Here is an 18,154-nt window from a genome sequence, read left to right on the forward strand (position 1 = left end):
TCGAGCAGGCCATTACCTCTGGACTCTTGAGCACAGAGTTGACAGTGGACACTGGCCCAAAGCCGGTCAGGGACTTGATGAGTGTCTGCTGCGGGTGCAGGCGTCTGCACTGGGAGTAGCAGGAGAAGGCCAGGGAGCGCAGGTGCTGCAGGTACAGATGGCTCTCCCCACTGGCTGGTTGGAGAAGGTACTGGCATGGCACCACCTAGGTGAGATACAGAGAAGAAGGGTGTAAATAAAAGATCATGATCGGCTATGCAGATGTTCAGCCAACTTGCTATACTTGTAAATCAGGAGAGGTGAATTGAAGCAAATATAATTCAATAAATCAATCTAAACCAAGCTCAGATCACTCTACTTACAATCCCAACTAGTCTAAATATCAGCAAATACAATATACAATTTGAACATACACAGTTCACATACAGTATCTCCAAACATAATATGTTTATGACCAACTATTTATTTATCATTTTCAATATAGACAGCACAATAGGAATACATCAATATAGGAAGTAAACTAGAAATGCGAATTCAATAATAAAAAAACAAACAAACAAACACCATCTTATCAATGCTAATTCTGTTGAATCCTGCGGCGTAATCAGACATGTGAGACTCTTCTTACCTGTAGGACCAGAGCAGGTGTCATGCTCTCAGGTCTTACCTGTAGGACCAGAGCAGGCCTCATGCTCTCAGGTCTTACCTGTAGGACCAGAGCAGGTCTCATACTCTCAGGTCTTACCTGTAGGACCAGAGCAGGTCTCATATTCTCAGGTCTTACCTGTAGGACCAGAGCAGGTGTCATGTTCTCAGGTCTTACCTGTAGGACCAGAGCAGGTGTCATGCTCTCAGGTCTTACCTGTAGGACCAGAGCAAGTGTCATGTTCTCAGGTCTTACCTGTAGGACCAGAGCAGGTCTCATACTCTCAGGTCTTACCTGTAGGACCAGAGTAGGTCTCATACTCTCAGGTCTTACCTGTAGGACCAGAGCAGGTGTCATGCTCTCAGGTCTTACCTGTAGGACCAGAGCAGGTGTCATGCTCTCAGGTCTTACCTGTAGGACCAGAGCAGGTGTCATGCTCTCAGGTCTTACCTGTAGGACCAGAGCAGGTCTCATACTCTCAGGTCTTACCTGTAGGACCAGAGCAGGTGTCATGCTCTCAGGTCTTACCTGTAGGACCAGAGCAGGTCTCATACTCTCAGGCAGTGTCTGGAGCATCTCTGTGTAGCAGCGCAGGAGCCCCAGGAGCCAGATGCTGCCTTCCTCCACCTCCTCCCCCTCTTCGTCCTCTGCCCCGCCATGTCTGGCTCCAGTGGAGCACAGGAAGGGGTCTACTATGTAGATAACAATAGCTGGTGGATGAGCGCGGCTGTCCACCGAGTCAGCCAGGGTGGGGATGCCGATTCTCGCCTGCTCAGGAGTGCTGAAAGATGCATGAAATGACATCAAAATCAACTTGACACCTAAATCAATCAATCAATCAATCAATCAATCAATCAATCAATCAATCAATCAATCAATCAATCAATCAATCAAGTTATGACAACACACATAGATTGGGTACTGGTCTGCACTACTTGTGTATCAAATCATTTATGTTAAGTTGATGTGTGTCCAAAAAAAGAAACCCCTCAGTGTATTAATGATATTGTCCATATTGTAGTGTTTGGGTCTTACAGTTCGGGGGGTTCTGCTGGTGCGCTCGCTGGTGGTGTGGCACTAAGAGGACCTTTAGGCTCGCCGGTTCCTCCTTGAGCGGTGTCTCCCGGCTGGCCCGAGGGCGCTGCGGTGGGGGTGGGAGTGCTTCCTGAGCTGGGAGCCCCAGGAGCTTGCTCTCCATCAGGGGCCCCGCCGAGGCTCGACCCCGCAGGCTGCTGCCCAGCAGAGGAGGCAGGCTGGGATGCAGACGTGGGGCTTAGAGGAGGCTGGCCTGTCGGGGGCAGCAGAAGACTGTCGTCCAAAGACAGGGCGGACAACTGGGGAGCTGCAGGACGGACAAGAATTCTCTCATGATGCATGTATGTTCAGAAAGTAACGTCAGTAAAGGCAAGCTGGTATCACAAGCTTCGGTTAATCTTAATACAGTACATGGATATTGAAAAAATAATAATAATCTCAGCCCGCATCCTATAAGTCAGTGATACTCAACTGGCCCGCGATGGAATTGCACACAATTTTTTTTATTATTATTATTATTATTTTTTTTACAGTGCACCTGAACGAAACATGCAAGATACCCACTGAATAAGTCTCCAAATGTTCATCTCATTCTGGCCAATACTCACACTTCTGTTATAGCATTTCAGTCTGGAATATGGAATATCTTTCAATAATCTATGATTTAGCTGCTAAATTGTCAAATACCGCCGTATCCTCGCTACCCAGGCACTTATGTATGTACTTAACCTAACTAACTATCCGGTGTGCACAACATTGTCAGACTAAACTCCGGCTGACACCCCAAAAACCTACAATCCGCTACAGAAAAAATGTATATTGTTTGTTTATTAACTGGCCCCTCGCCTTCTATCATTTCACGAAAGTGGCCCCCGGGCAAAGCAAGTTGAGTATCCCTGCTATAAGTCTTAGATTCTCACCTAGCTGCTGCCTACAGGCGTAAGCATAGAGTTTGAGTTTGCTGAGGTTGTCCGTGTGCTGCTGTCCGGCCCAGGGTCCAGTGAACCACTGGTCGACGTCCTGCTCGTCCAGCTTGTCCGGCTCCACTCCACCCCCCACACGCACAAGGCCGTCCCGGGACACTTTGGCCAGCGGACGGTGTTTCCCCAGGCGGCACGTCTGGAAAACGAGGGCATATAGGAGTCAGCGGCTACAGTTCATCTAGGGCTGCCTGCAACTAACGATTATTTTCACAATAAAATGAATAAATTATTAATTATTTTATCGATTAATCAATTAGTTGTTTGGTGTATAAAATGTCAGAAAATGGTAGCAAATGACGATCAGTGTTTCCCAAAGCCCAAGATGACGCCCTCAAATGTCTTGTTTTGACCACAACTCAAAGATAATGATCAGTTTACTGTCATACAGGAGTAAAGAAACCAGAAAATATTCACATTGAAGAAGCTGGAATTAGAGAATTTAGACCTTTTCTCTTAAAATTGTACTCAAAACGATGAATCGATTATCAAAATAGTTGTCGATTCATTTTCTGTCGATCGACTAATCGATTAATATTTGCAGCTCTGAGTTTATCCCATCTTAAACGTTAAACACACCATTTACGGAGTCACCGAGATTGTCTATGCATAGATGTCATGTCACACGGATGTGCTCCTGAATGTGAACAGAGTCGGCTACCTCGTAAACGGCGCTGAGCTCCTGGAAGAAGGCCTTGGCCCCGGCCAGCAGAGAGGGGCTGTTGGGACACAGCACCAGATAAGCCACGTCCCTCGGGCCGCCGTACGGCTCCAGCAGCAGCTTCTCCCAAAAGGGTAACGCCAATGGGGACAACGTCAAGAAGTCCCGCTCGTGCTCGTAACCCAGCAGCACTGGAGGGATGGGTAAGGGCTCCGGTGACTCCTCCGACCCTGGAAGAAAGACCAGTACAAAATGTGAGTGGACAATATACTTTTTTTTTTTTGCAATGCCAAATCTTTTTTAATGTCAATGTACAGTCTCCACCATCACTTTAGATGGCTATTAGTACTGCAGAGCAGGTAGCACAAAACGCGATGTAATTTCATATCTCGGATCAAGATAGGAGACTTAAATCAGTAAGATTTTTGACATTTTTTACTGTAATATAAGAGCTTTTTAGTCTTAGGACATGGTAGATTGACTTGTAATAGGGAGACCCTCGACTTTATTTATCCCACACCGCCCTCCATTGGCCAGCACTGGGACTAAGCAGGTTGTCTGCCACGTCCTGTGGCAATAAAAAAAAGAAAAGAAAAGGATGCGCGCATGCGCTGTACAGCGGAAGCGCTGTCTTCATGAAAACAAGGAAGTAACTCGATTCGGATTTGCTACGAAAATGATGTTTCACGGAACTATGGATTATTATTTTGTCACGTGGTGAGTACCCGATGTCACAACATGTACATAGAGCTTTCTGGCGCTGTGTTTTGTTGACTTTGAACGGCGATATCGTTATCGATACTATTGCACCCAGAGGGCGCAGTTTCTCCAATAGCAAAACTTGGAAAACTTGCTGAATGGGGCTTTAACCGTAAAAGTATTTTTGGAGAAAGATTGAGTCAAATACGACATGTGATTTTGGAGAAAGATTGAGTCAACATGGTTCTCATTTTACCAGGTCGTCAAATACTGAGGTTTTGGGTTGGTGCGCCGGGCCCAACCACGTCAGTATTTGGCATTCTGGGAGAATGAGAACCGTGTTGACTCGATCTTTCTCTGAAAATCCCAATATAGCTCCTTTAAATGTAGGAAGTGAAACGTGTGGACTGGACTCACCGTACGAGCCTCTCCCGGCCATCTTGTGGAACTGCTGCCAGGTGAGCGGGCCCTGAACGTGCTGGATGTTCTCCCAGGTCCGTCCTGTTCTCTTCTTCTGGATGGCGTCCTGCAGGAACGGCTGCAGAGACAGCAGCATGCGCACCATGTCCTGGGAGGACAACATGCTCATCTCCACCACTGTAGAGGAGGAGGGACACACACACGCACGCACGCACACACACACACACGCACGCACGCACACACACACACACACACACACACAGACACAGACACACAGACACACACACACACACACACACACACACACACGCACGCACACACACACACACACAAGAAAGTCACACACACACACACACACACACACACACACACACACACACACAGACACACACACACACAGACACACACACACACAGACACACACACACACACACACACATAGACAAGAAGCCACACACAAAAGAAAAACATAAAACAAACACATAAAACACATCAACACATAATTTAGACATCACAGAAGCAACCATAAATGTGTTATGTAACTTATAGACCTTATTCGATTGACGTCACTCACGTACGGGCACGCCCACCGCCGCCATGTTCTCGACATAACGCAGCAGCTCTTAAGTGACAGCCTATGTAAGAGCAGCGTTTATAGGAAGCTAGCCGCCGTTAGCGTTACCTGTATCGTTCCAATTGTGTTTGGATGGTGACCTGTGTTACACACGGCTGTAGTAATGACAGCAATAAAGTCCCCGTGGTTTGTTTCTATCTCTACCGTCCACAGACGTGAAGGGAGCGAGATCGGGGATACGTCAGCAGCACAGGAGATGTGTGGATAGTTGGAAGAGACTTTCTGACAGCTCCTCACAGCAAAGTCTGTTCACCTCGTTTTTTCTTTTGTTTATTATTATTATTACAGGCATTAACGGCAACTCTGGGGTTTTTATTGCTGTCATCACTATCGCTATTTTGTAATGGAACAGAAACGACAATAAGGCCGATACTATAGTTGTCAGCTGCAGGACGGTATGTCAACAATATGGTGCTGTCCGGGGTTAGCAAATAAGGTCTATAGCCCATATCTCTATGAAGTAGGTTTTGAGATTATCACCTATGTGATCACTATCTATAGCCACTTCAGCACTACTGTAAGAATACAAATTCACTATTCACCAAGTCTTATGGGGGATGGTTGAAATAATTTCCACATTAAATCATTTAAGTTATCTTATTATTTCCCCCAAAGCTGCATACAGATCAATTAGTTATGGCTATTAGCATTTGAAACCAAATCACACCTCCTTACCATTAGTGTGAGGCCAGGAGTGCAGAGCAGTGCTCCTCACAACAGCCGGATCTACTTTCCCCCCCGCAGGGTTATCCACGTACTGCAGCCCCTGCTCCAGGGCGTTGTAACACTCCACGCAGGCGTCGCTCCCGTCGGCCCACTGCTTATCAGCCATCCAGCTCTGGAGCAGCGCCCCCTTGCGGCCATGGCAGGAACAGCCGGGGGGCAGATGCAGCGAGGCCAGGGAGGAGATGGGCTGCGAGCACTGCTCCTGGAGGAGGACCATGACCGGTGAAGGAGCGGGGGGCGCGTCCTGCGGCCGCTTGGTCCTGGAGTCCCCCATGGGCGGGTCACGCCGGCAAAGAGCCAGCCTCCGCTCGGCGGCCCGGCCCACCTCCGAAGCCCGGCCGAAAATATCCAGCTCGTCCTCCACGAAGAGGCCCGTGCCGTGGGCCAGCCGGCGGTTCACAATGGCGCTGAAGCCGCACATGCAGCGGTACTGATCCTCGCGCGTGGAGTCCGGGATGTACACGCCGACGTCGGCGCCCTTCACGTTCATGTTGCAGGCGCAGATGCAGCAGCTGTCAAAGTTGCGGTCCTTGAAGACGTTGAGGACGGAGTCGGAGAGGAGGAGCATGGCGTACAGGCTGTGCGCCTCGGGCAGCGACGGGCCCGGCCGCGCCAGGGAGGGCTCCGCGGAGCTGAGGGGCAGGCTGCTGGAGGCGGGGGTGGAGGCGGGCGAGCTCAGCTCGGTGCCGTCCTGCTTCACCGAGCCCTGCCCGGAGCTGGCGGCGTTGGCGCCCCTGGGGGTGCGGGGGGTGCGCGGGGTGGGCACGGAGAAGCGAGGGGTGGCGGGCGACGGGAGGATGCCGACGGTGGTGCCCACGGACGCCGTGGCGACGCTCATCTGGCCGTAATCCTGGTCTGTGAGCGCGTTGACGCTGGGGACGTTACTGGGGGAAAAAAACACAAGAGCCAATAGTCAGACAAGCTAAATGCTCATATTTCCTCAGAATTAAACTCTTAAAACGTTTTATTAAGGCTTTATTACTGTAAAAGCTTTAAAAAAATAATGGCACTACAGTATAACATTTCACGAACATCCTAAGTCTCTCAGTCGTAAAAAGATCCTAAGTGACGACTCACGTGTATCCGTCTCTGATGAACGGGGTGTTCTGGGGGTGCATGACTGTGGAGAAGTGCTCCATCTTGGGCAGGAGGGACCAGGAGGGCCGGTAGTAGCACTGCTCAGGGATCTTGAGAGGTGGCAGGTTCTGGCTGGGTAGGCTGGACAGTGGAGCGAACATCGAGCAGCCCACCTGTGGCTGGACGGAGGAGATACGGAGGGAAAATGACGAAGTCCATTTGGGGACAGAGAGGCACACACTTCAGTGCACTGAGGTGCTAGATCAGCTGGAGGAGGTTTTGCTATTATAATGCGCTCTTGGGTTACAAGATATGAAAGAGTAACTCGGTAGTAATTTTGTCCGTTTTTAACCCGGAAAATAATCTCTTTTATGATGTTAGTTTTTTCTCCAAAGTAAAGTAAAGTAAAGTCCCAACGATTGTCACACACCTGAGTGTGCGAAATTTGTTCTCCGCATTTGACCCATCCCCTGGGGGAGCAGTGAGCAGCAGCAGTGCCACGCTCGGGAGTCATTTGGTGATCTAACCCCCCAATTCCAACCCTTTGATGCTGAGTGCCAAGCAGCCAGTAGACTCTACAGCAGTGGTTCTCAAATTAGTTCACATGAAGGACCCCTAAACTGACAAAGATTAGACCACGGACCCCCATTTGATAGGAGTTTGTCCCACCGTCCCCCCATATGATAATAAGATAGATGCTTTTAGATGTTTTATTACAGAAAGTGTATAAAACCCATGACCAAAATAGTCATTGTGTTACTTATGAATGGAATTATAGCGAAAATAAATTACCCCCCTTTTTGGCTGGGGACCCCCTGGAACCCCCTCAAGGACCCCAGAGGGTCCCCGGACCCCCATTTGAGAACCACTGCTCTACAGTACATAGACACTAGACTTAAGTGAAATCATCCAATCAGCTCTAAGTAAGTCATTTGCATGCCCCGGCCCCCCAGAGCCTCCCTGTAAGTGTGTGCAGGTGTTTGATTGAGAGATAGCTAATTAGCTAGCTAATTAGCTAGCTACAGTGAAACCAGGGCAAAATGACATGCAGACCAGGTCATGGCAGCTGCTGGCTACTGTAGCTGACTGACAGTCAACCGACACAACCTTGCATTGATTTCCCAAAGATGCAGGAATTCAGAGTAAGTGGATTTAAATTCATGTATTCAAATAATGACGTTGCTCAAACAAGCCGGAGCCGGAGTAACAATTCAGGAGCCAATTCTGGAATGTGTGCTGCCATCAGGACATTTGGTTTATTGATAGCAATACAGAAATAGAGAGCCAAAGTGGAACGTCACTTCCTGCTTCAGCGCTGTACCAGAGATTTTCATCCGCCATTTATTTTCCCATACACATTTCATAAAATCAGTATAAAAATAGTTTTACTTGTTCAAACCAAATGGTACAGATATATTTAGAAACAGGATAGATCGCATAACATTTCGCTTGGACCAAAACGTAAAAAAAATGCGGGTTTAAAGAAAATATTTTAACAATGTTGTTGTTTTTTGTTTTGGACCAGGTGAAATGTTCTATGGTCTCTCCCGATTCTAAATATAGCTGAACTGTTTAGTTTGACCAAGTAAAACTATTTTTATAAGCATTTTACAGAATGTTTATGGGAAAATAAATTGCGGAAGAAAATCTCTGGTACAGTGCTGAAGCAGGAAGTAGGCGGTCACTTTGCCTCTTTATACAGAAATAGCCCCCACTCCTCCTCACCTTGATGTCGTCCTGCCTGGGGCTGGCCATGCCGTCCTCTAGCTCCATCCTGTATTCAGTGAGGTGGGCGGAGGCCAGGGGCCCCAGGGGATGGTCGCTCGCTCCCATGGGGGCAGGGGGCTCCTGGCTCGGGGTGTCGCGGTAGCTCATGATGGGAGAGAAGGCCGGGTGCTGCTCTAGAGACGGAGGGGTGGGGAACATCCGCTGGAGGTCTGCTACTGCTGAAGGGAGAGAGGAGGACCGAGAGGGAAGAGAGACAGACATGATTAGTGGGTGGAGGTGTAATTATGCCAAGCTCCAAAGAGCTTATCACCACACATATAAGACTTGATGAGCTTACTATCAAAGTATATATCATCAAAATCTACACAAAATAATACTCGTCAATAAACCTGAACTCACTTGATGGATACGGTACTGCCACTCTCCCCTCTTTCCCTAGGGGGCGATCTTCTCCTGTCGACACTGGTAACTTGGTAGAGTGCTGGTTGGGGTAATTAGTCTGTAAATGATTACTTAATTAGTGGATCAGTTTTATTGGCTACAGCACGGTCTCAATCAAAAATAATTATTCCAACACAAATGCACAACGGGGAGGATTAGACTAAGGCTTAATTCCAGTGCCTGTGTTGTTTCAACCAAATCTTTCATTAATTAAACGAAACCAGAACACTTCCTCCCCGAGATTACTTTAGCTAACGTGGATTTGTAGCGATCGACGGTAAATCCGACACGGCGTGCAGGTTGTCAACAAAGCCGGATAAGTAAGCTCTATAAACGACGCTGCCTCACCCCCAGCTCCTCCTCGTCCTCGTCAAAGATGTTGTCCAGATCGGAGATGTTGACCGCCAGGTCTCTCTCTCTGGTCAGAGAGGGATTGGCTTTGGTAGCTGCTTCATCCTGAGCAGACTCGTCTACAACAACGACAACACAAGAACAGAACAAACAACCGATTGGATCGGATCAGGACCAGAATGCAGCCCAAAAGTTCATCACAGCACTCGGCACACACCAAAGTGAAGCGCAGCACACATTAATCTTGGGGGTAGTTTATGCCGCACCTGATTTAGGACCGGAGTTGAAAATGGACATGGCGTCTTTCCCATCGGGCAGTGGGCCATTGCTGGTGATATCTTCTCCCTGATGGATGATTTAGGAGGAAATAAGAAGAACATCTCTCTCTCTCTCGTTTCTCAGCACAATTCACCAGCTGGTGTTCACTGTTCTTTATCACCTAGCCTCCTAGCATCTCTAATCAATATATGACTGTATGGGTTGGATTGATTGAATTGGATGTGGTGGTGTCCCACCTTGGCCCTCTTGCTGGGGTCTCGCCCTTGCCCCTTGAGCCTCTTGGAGGTGGAGAACGTGTACTCGATGTCGCCCTCCTTGAAGTCGTAGGGGTCGTCGCCCGGCTCGCGCAGCGCCTCGCCCGGCTGCTGGAACGGGCCCAGGGTGTCGATGTGGTTCCTCACCCGCTCCTCCGAAAGCTTAAAGCGCTTGTGTGCCTGCGTGTATAGTCTGGAGGAGAGACGGAGACCGACGCAACCGGTGAATCTGATGGGGTCGAAGTTGTCTGAGGGGCAACATTGCGCGTTATCTATGCACTAACTGTCATCGTTATAAACTACGTGTTTATAAGTGTTCATAATAGGTGTTGGGTGCAAACTTTGCTTATGAATGGAAGTGAATCTACTATGTACTAATCAACAGACTTGAAAATATTATTTATGGTTGGTTAGCTTTCTTATGTGCCAGTTGTGTGCGGTGCCCCATAGGAGAAGTGGCAAAACGGTTTAGTAGATCAAAGTAAAGTATCTAAATGTCAAATTAGTCTAATTTCCTATGAGTGACTGAGCCAATATGTGAATGATCATTATGCAGTAAACCCCACAAATCTCCAAGCAGATTAAAACTGATTCAAAATGATTACTTGCAACTTCTATCTGACCCAAGTCTGTCATTTAATTTGACAGTTATTGAGTGTTAAAGTGTGGACCAGTGACATCACTGGTCCACACTAACTCAAATTAATAACTCATTAACTCAAATCAACTCTCAATAACTGTCAAACTAGATGAATGATGCATAGTTTGACAGTTATTGAGAGTTGATTTGAGTCAATGAGTTATTAATTTGAGTTAGTGTGGACCAGTGATGTCACTGGTCCACTTTTTAACACTCAATAACTGTCAAATTAAATGACAGATTTCAAAACCGTTTACAGTTTTCTGATATACTACTGATGTTCTAATGATACAAAGCTGGTTGAAAATGGGTGGAGTGTTCCTTTAAACACAGAGAGAGAGTGTGCAACAACTTCTATCTGACCCAGCTCTAACTTAAACACAGAGAGAGTGTGTGCAACAACTTCTATCTGACCCAGCTCTAACTTAAACACAGAGAGTGTATGCAACAACTTCTATCTGACCCAGCTCTAACTTAAACACAGAGAGAGTGTGTGCAACAACTTCTATCTGACCCAGCTCTAACTTAAACACAGAGAGTGTGTGCAACAACTTCTATCTGACCCAGCTCTAACTTAAACACAGAGAGAGTGTGTGCAACAACTTCTATCTGACCCAGCTCTAACTTAAACACAGAGAGAGTGTGTGCAACAACTTCTATCTGACCTAGCTCTAACTTAAACACAGAGAGAATGTGTGCAACAACTTCTATCTGACCCAGCTCTAACTTAAACACAGAGAGAGTGTATGCAACAACTTCTATCTGACCCAGGTCTAACTTAAACACAGAGAGAGTGTGTGCAACAACTTCTATCTGACCCAGCTCTAACTTAAACACAGAGAGTGTATGCAACAACTTCTATCTGACCCAGGTCTAACTTAAACACAGAGAGAGTGTGTGCAACAACTTCTATCTGACCCAGCTCTAACTTAAACACAGAGAGAGTGTGTGCAACAACTTCTATCTGACCCAGCTCTAACTTAAACACAGAGAGAATGTATGCAACAACTTATATCTGACCCAGCTCTAACTTAAACACAGAGAGAGTGTATGCAACAACTTCTATCTGACCCAGCTCTAACTTAAACACAGAGAGAGTGTATACAACAACTTCTATCTGACCCAGCCCTAACTAAAACACAGAGAGAGTGTATGCAACAACTTCTATCTGACCCAGCTCTAACTTAACACGTTCACTGCCAACAACGAGTTGAGTCGTCAAACACAATCCAGCTGTTCACTGCCAACGACGAGTTGAGTCGTCAAAAAAAAAATATATTTTTTTTTTGACGGTGCTACGTAGATCAATGCCCCCCGCGTCTCCTATGGAGATATTGGAAGTATTGAATGTGTATACCGTAATCTATTTTACCGACCAGCTAGGTGGCGACGGTGCCCTCCCGACAGAGAGAAAGTCAACCAAAAGCAGCCGCCTCCCGCGGCTGCTTCCTCCATTCTCAAGGAAATGGCTTGCCGATTTTACAGTCATCAGTCACCAGACTCGCCGCTCTCGGGCCGCGCCAGCAGCAGCACACGGGGGATTGCAAATTTGCATAATCGGGGCTCTCAAACCCAAGAGACGAGTGAGCCCTATCCACACTCGCTGCCAGGGAGGGAGGCTGCTCAAACTCGCTGCCAGGGAGGGAGGCTGCTCAAACTCGCTGCCAGGGAGGGAGGCTGTGAACTCGCAGCAGCAGCAGCAGAGCACTCGCTTGTGACAAACGCAGGCTGAAAGCCACTAGACACGCCCACGGAGGGAGGAGTTGAAGGAGAGGGCGTTCGGAACTATATTGTTTGGATGTCTGATCTCTCACTGATGCCAAAAATAAATGGTTAAAGTGACTGTTCTGCCTGTTTGATTGAATTTCACAAAACTGCGATTATCTCAGCTTTCACTCTCAGACAGCTGAAACCATGCTGTACTCAACGGCTAATATCTACATAACTACTAACTCTACAAACTAACTCTTTTAGACAGAGAAAGCACACATTCTATTAGTACTTTTGTGAACTTTGTGTTCACAAACTCCAAGCAGAAAAGAATCCTTGGCTCTTTTAAAATGAGCCAGAATCCTCAAAAAACGGCCTGGCAGAAGCTACCTACAGCAAAAAAAAAACGGCTGGCAGTCAATGTGTTAAACACAGAGAGAGTGTATACAACAACTTCTATCTGACCCAGCTCTAACTTAAACACAGAGAGAGTGTGTGCAACAACTTCTATATGACCCAGCTCTAACTTAAACACAGAGAGAGTGTATGCAACAACTTCTATCTGACCCAGCTCTAACTTAAACACAGAGAGAGTGTGTGCAACAACTTCTATCTGACCTAGCTCTAACTTAAACACAGAGAGAGTGTGTGCAACAACTTCTATCTGACCTAGCTCTAACTTAAACACAGAGAGAGTGTATGCAACAACTTCTATCTGACCCAGCTCTAACTTAAACACAGAGAGAGTGTATGCAACAACTTCTATCTGACCCAGCTCTAACTTAAACACAGAGAGAGTGTATGCAACAACCTCTATCTGACCCAGCTCTAACTAAAACACAGAGAGAGTGTGTGCAACAACTTCTATCTGACCCAGCTCTAACTTAAACACAGAGAGAGTGTGTGCAACAACTTATATCTGACCCAGCTCTAACTTAAACACAGAGAGAGTGTATGCAACAACTTCTATCTGACCCAGCTCTAACTTAAACACAGAGAGAGTGTATGCAACAACCTCTATCTGACCCAGCTCTAACTAAAACACAGAGAGAGTGTGTGCAACAACTTCTATCTGACCCAGCTCTAACTTAAACACAGAGAGAGAGTGTGTGCAGCAACTTATATCTGACCCAGCTCTAACTTAAACACAGAGAGAGTGTATGCAACAACTTATATCTGACCTAGCTCTAACTTAAACACAGAGAGAGTGTGTGCAACAACTTCTATCTGACCTAGCTCTAACTTAAACACAGAGAGAGTGTATGCAACAACCTCTATCTGACCCAGCTCTAACTTAAACACAGAGAGAGTGTATGCAACAACCTCTATCTGACCCAGCTCTAACTAAAACACAGAGAGAGTGTGTGCAACAACTTCTATCTGACCCAGCTCTAACTTAAACACAGAGAGAGAGTGTGTGCAGCAACTTATATCTGACCCAGCTCTAACTTAAACACAGAGAGAGTGTATGCAACAACTTATATCTGACCTAGCTCTAACTTAAACACAGAGAGAGTGTGTGCAACAACTTCTATCTGACCTAGCTCTAACTTAAACACAGAGAGAGTGTGTGCAACAACTTCTATCTGACCTAGCTCTAACTTAAACACAGAGAGAGTGTATGCAACAACTTCTATCTGACCCAGCTCTAACTTAAACACAGAGAGAGTGTATGCAACAACTTCTATCTGACCCAGCTCTAACTTAAACACAGAGAGAGTGTATGCAACAACCTCTATCTGACCCAGCTCTAACTAAAACACAGAGAGAGTGTGTGCAACAACTTCTATCTGACCCAGCTCTAACTTAAACACAGAGAGAGTGTGTGCAACAACTTATATCTGACCCAGCTCTAACTTAAACACAGAGAGAGTGTATGCAACAACTTCTATCTGACCCAGCTCTAACTTAAACACAGAGAGAGTGTATGCAACAACCTCTATCTGACCCAGCTCTAACTAAAACACAGAGAGAGTGTGTGCAACAACTTCTATCTGACCCAGCTCTAACTTAAACACAGAGAGAGAGTGTGTGCAGCAACTTATATCTGACCCAGCTCTAACTTAAACACAGAGAGAGTGTATGCAACAACTTATATCTGACCTAGCTCTAACTTAAACACAGAGAGAGTGTGTGCAACAACTTCTATCTGACCCAGCTCTAACTTAAACACAGAGAGAGTGTATGCAACAACTTCTATCTGACCCAGCTCTAACTTAAACACAGAGAGAGTGTGTGCAACAACTTCTATCTGACCCAGCTCTAACTTAAACACAGAGAGAGTGTGTGCAACAACTTCTATCTGACCTAGCTCTAACTTAAACACAGAGAGAGTGTATGCAACAACTTCTATCTGACCCAGCTCTAACTAAGGAGAGAGAGTGTATACAAGTCTGCACGTTACACACTAAATCGCTGTATCTCTATCTCTCAGTAAAACATCTAGTTCTCAAATTTCAGCTTTCTCCCCTTTTTACTATGGACATTTTTGTAGACATCTGTACCACCATATTTCTTCAAATATATAAAGCTACATTATGATATTGATTTCAGTATGATGGGCAAAATGGAGAAACAGCTATTCGGTAAGTAAAACTATTATCCATGAACTTTGATCACTAAAAATCCTGTTATTGTTTAACATTTGTTTCATTGAATTCGTTCATCATCTTGTCTCAGGCAGTATAGGTTGTCCATAAAGCCTCAAAAGCCTTAGAACCTCACTTCATCCATAGCCTCTCCCTCGTCTCCACAGTTTGACGCACACTGCAGTAGCGCGCTCTCCTACCTGGTTAGTGCTGCTCCCTCCGTGGCGCTGTCTGTCTTCATGTCCCCTACTCTATCCGTAGGGAGTTCTGGGGGTTTGAACTCGGCCTTATCGGACCTGGGGGTCCTGAAGCCTCTCCACCAGCCCGTCGCGCTCGTCGCCCTCTCCCGCCTCAGCAGGGCGGCGTACAGGGCCGTCTCGCTGGCCATCGGCCCCATCATCCCCGAGGCCCCGTCCGGACAGAGGGGCATCTCCACAGGGCCTCCGTCCATGACCTCGGGGTGGTCCTGCCCCCGGGGGTGAGGGCTGAGCGTGGGCGGGAGCGGCGACACCGGGGAGTGGAGGAGCGACTCGGAGGCTTTCCTGCCGTTGGACAAGGGCTTGGGATACTTGCAGCCGGGGAGGAGAGGCTCTAGCGGCGGCTCCAGGGCCGCGAGACCCCCGAGCTGGGGCCCTCCGGGCGAGTCTTGTTCTAGATGGTTTTCCTGCGCGACGGACAGGCGGTGGTGGAAGGGGGTCATGGCCGGCCTCTTGGACAGTTTGTCGGCCTTCTCTGGCTTGTCGCTGGTCTTGTGCTTGGGTAGCGAGGGAGGGTACGAGGAGGGGCCAGAGGGCTGCTGGCTGGGGTTGGCACTCGTCTGGGGGTTGGCGGTGACGGCTGTGGAGGTTAGACTCTGCTTCTGTTGCTTTAACCTGCAACACAGTCGAGAAGAGACAAATCCATCAGTGGATCATTGACCTCCCCTCCGTTGTCTCAATATAGCCCAGCCAAACAAAAATTTGATTTTAAATAATTATTTCAGATCCTTCCCTTCGACACAACCTGATTTGAGTCCTTCGGCCCTGAAGAACATCCAAAAGTCCAAAAGCAAAGACACAATAAATACTCTTATCTTACTTTTTGTACCTGTTTTTTACGTGTGATTTAAAGCAGTTTCCTGTTCAATGTATCCAGTGCATATTCACAATGACTAGTACCAGTAGTAGCGGTATGGTAATTTTTCAACCTCAAAATCTTGGAGATTTAACTTTGTGAATGTCAAGTGCAGGGAAACCAAATATTTGTAGGATTAGATTTGTTTGATTAAAATGGAACAGTCTGCTCATATATACACTAACAGTACAGTAGGATATTTAAATAATATCTCACAGATAAACAATCTTGACATTTACCTTTTTTGCAGTTTTAGTACAGTGCTTAATTAAATATTCCCTGCACAAAGTCTTAATTGAGGCATCCAGTTTGCAAAAGACATTTAATTCAAACAGGTTTGGGGATGTTTATTATGATGATGATGATTATTATGATGATTATTATTACGATTATTATTATTATCATCGTACATTTTCTTATTGTTATTATTATTCTCAACAGCTTGGGTGCTGCCTCTGCTAACCTGGAGCAGCTACAGGGTGCTCTCTCTCCCAGGTCGTTGAAGTCCCATGTGGTGACCCCATTGGGCACCTCCTTCTTGGGCGTCATGTCACTGGGCTGACTCCATCTATAGCGGACAAACAGATGCATGAGGGTTATAGGCTGCATCACTGCCCATCAATAATAACCATGGCAACCTGCAGAAATAGACTCAGTTCTGGTTTAACACATTGATACCTGATGCAGCATTTGTGTGTGTATCCCTTTAAGACCGCGAACCGCGTGACGCGGTTCGCGGTCTTAAAGGGATACACACACAAATGAGGGATATACACGCAAATGCTGCATCAGGTATCAATGGGTTATAAGTCACTCACATCTGCTGAGGCTGGTTGAGATAGCACTCCCTCCAGGCCTGATGGACCACCTGACTAGTTAGCTTCTTCCCAGAATGCTTTGGGCTGATGTTGGCCACGCCCATGCTGCTGTCTGGCGTGGGGACACTGGAGACGGAGGCCACAAAGCCACTGTCGGCTGAAGAGACATGCAGTGTGGAACAGATCTCGTTAACACAGAATAGGACGGACCACAGCGTTCCCCAAAACTCATTCAGATAGATTTAGCTTGTTTCAGCCCCGTGTTTGTCTAACAGCCAGTGTTGGGGGTAACTCATTACAAAAGTAACATATTACATGTCATGTAATATATTACTTTTAGCAGTAACTCAGTAATATAACTTATTACTTATAGGATTTCAGTAATATAATACCAGTTACTTTCTCAAGTTACACAAGTTACAAATTTTGTTATTTTGTTATCAAAGCACATATTTAAATAAAAAGATACAATAATTTCCTAATCAAACTGTGTGTTTTTATGCAAATAACCACTATAGATGACAATAACAAAGGAAAAGGATAACATTTAGAATGTTGGACAGTTTATACTAACATCAAGACAGTGTTTTTTTTTATATGTTCAAGGGCGGCGAGCAAACAAGCCTAACTTTTTACTAACCTCTTGTAGCTCTATTTTTGTTTGTTAGCTATTTTATCTTACTTAATGTGTTTGCTGTTTGTATCGGCAGTCTTAATTTGCTGCTACTGTAGCTCATTAGACAGTTTAATTAGATGTTGAAATAGAAACTAGAGGATTAGAAGAACTGAGGAATAAACCAGATTCATTCTGTCTTTCTCAGCAGTGTCTGCATGTCCAGTCCAAATTGCAATGCGTTTGTTTCAGATAAGGACTCTACATTCTCAGCAATCATCGGTACAACAATATTCATTACTTCTTAAATAGCATATTGTTGTGTAAGTGGAAAAATGCTGTCTATAAATTCTCTGTTGTGCGCTTAAATTGCTGTGCTTATCAGTGTAGCACAGCTGGGGCTCTCAATATTTTCTCATGTCAATTGATTGTCAGTGTGTGTGTGTGTGTGTGTGTGTGTGTGTGTGTGTGTGTGTGTGCGCGCGTGCGCGTGTCTATGTGAGTGAGTGTGTAGTTGCATGCACAGTATGTGCACGTAGGCATGCGTGTGGGTGTGCATGCGTGTGTGTGTGTGTGTGTGTGTGTATGTGTGCATGTCTATGTGAGTGTGTAGTTGTACAGTATGTGCACGTAGGCATGCGTGTGGGTGTGCATGCGTGTGTGTGTGTGTGTGTGTGTCTCTCTGTGTGTGTGTCTGTGTGTGTGTGTGTGTGTGTGTGTGTGTGCGTGTGTGTGTGTGCG

At 46.3% G+C, this 18,154-nt stretch overlaps 1 protein-coding gene across 1 annotated transcript in view; it reads right to left on the minus strand.

Annotated features, from left to right (window-relative positions):
* Positions 1-18,154, minus strand: part of LOC310795806 (mediator of RNA polymerase II transcription subunit 13-like) — a gene marked incomplete at its 5' end in the record, with an annotated part of 173,802 nt that overhangs the window by 16,424 nt on the left and 139,224 nt on the right. Inside the window, 16 exons of the mRNA XM_083657895.1 lie at positions 17-205; positions 1,175-1,427; positions 1,682-1,988; positions 2,602-2,800; positions 3,323-3,552; positions 4,439-4,618; positions 5,751-6,685; positions 6,879-7,057; positions 8,604-8,824; positions 9,006-9,105; positions 9,396-9,517; positions 9,665-9,743; positions 9,914-10,124; positions 15,070-15,741; positions 16,446-16,550; positions 16,801-16,957. Coding sequence (XP_083514021.1) covers positions 17-205; positions 1,175-1,427; positions 1,682-1,988; positions 2,602-2,800; positions 3,323-3,552; positions 4,439-4,618; positions 5,751-6,685; positions 6,879-7,057; positions 8,604-8,824; positions 9,006-9,105; positions 9,396-9,517; positions 9,665-9,743; positions 9,914-10,124; positions 15,070-15,741; positions 16,446-16,550; positions 16,801-16,957 — 4,139 coding nt within the window. The remainder of the gene's footprint in view (positions 1-16; positions 206-1,174; positions 1,428-1,681; positions 1,989-2,601; positions 2,801-3,322; positions 3,553-4,438; positions 4,619-5,750; positions 6,686-6,878; positions 7,058-8,603; positions 8,825-9,005; positions 9,106-9,395; positions 9,518-9,664; positions 9,744-9,913; positions 10,125-15,069; positions 15,742-16,445; positions 16,551-16,800; positions 16,958-18,154) is intronic.

Source organism: Poromitra crassiceps (genome assembly GCF_964638095.1).
Source record: "Poromitra crassiceps genome assembly, chromosome: 21".
Classification (NCBI taxonomy): domain Eukaryota; kingdom Metazoa; phylum Chordata; class Actinopteri; order Beryciformes; family Melamphaidae; genus Poromitra; species Poromitra crassiceps.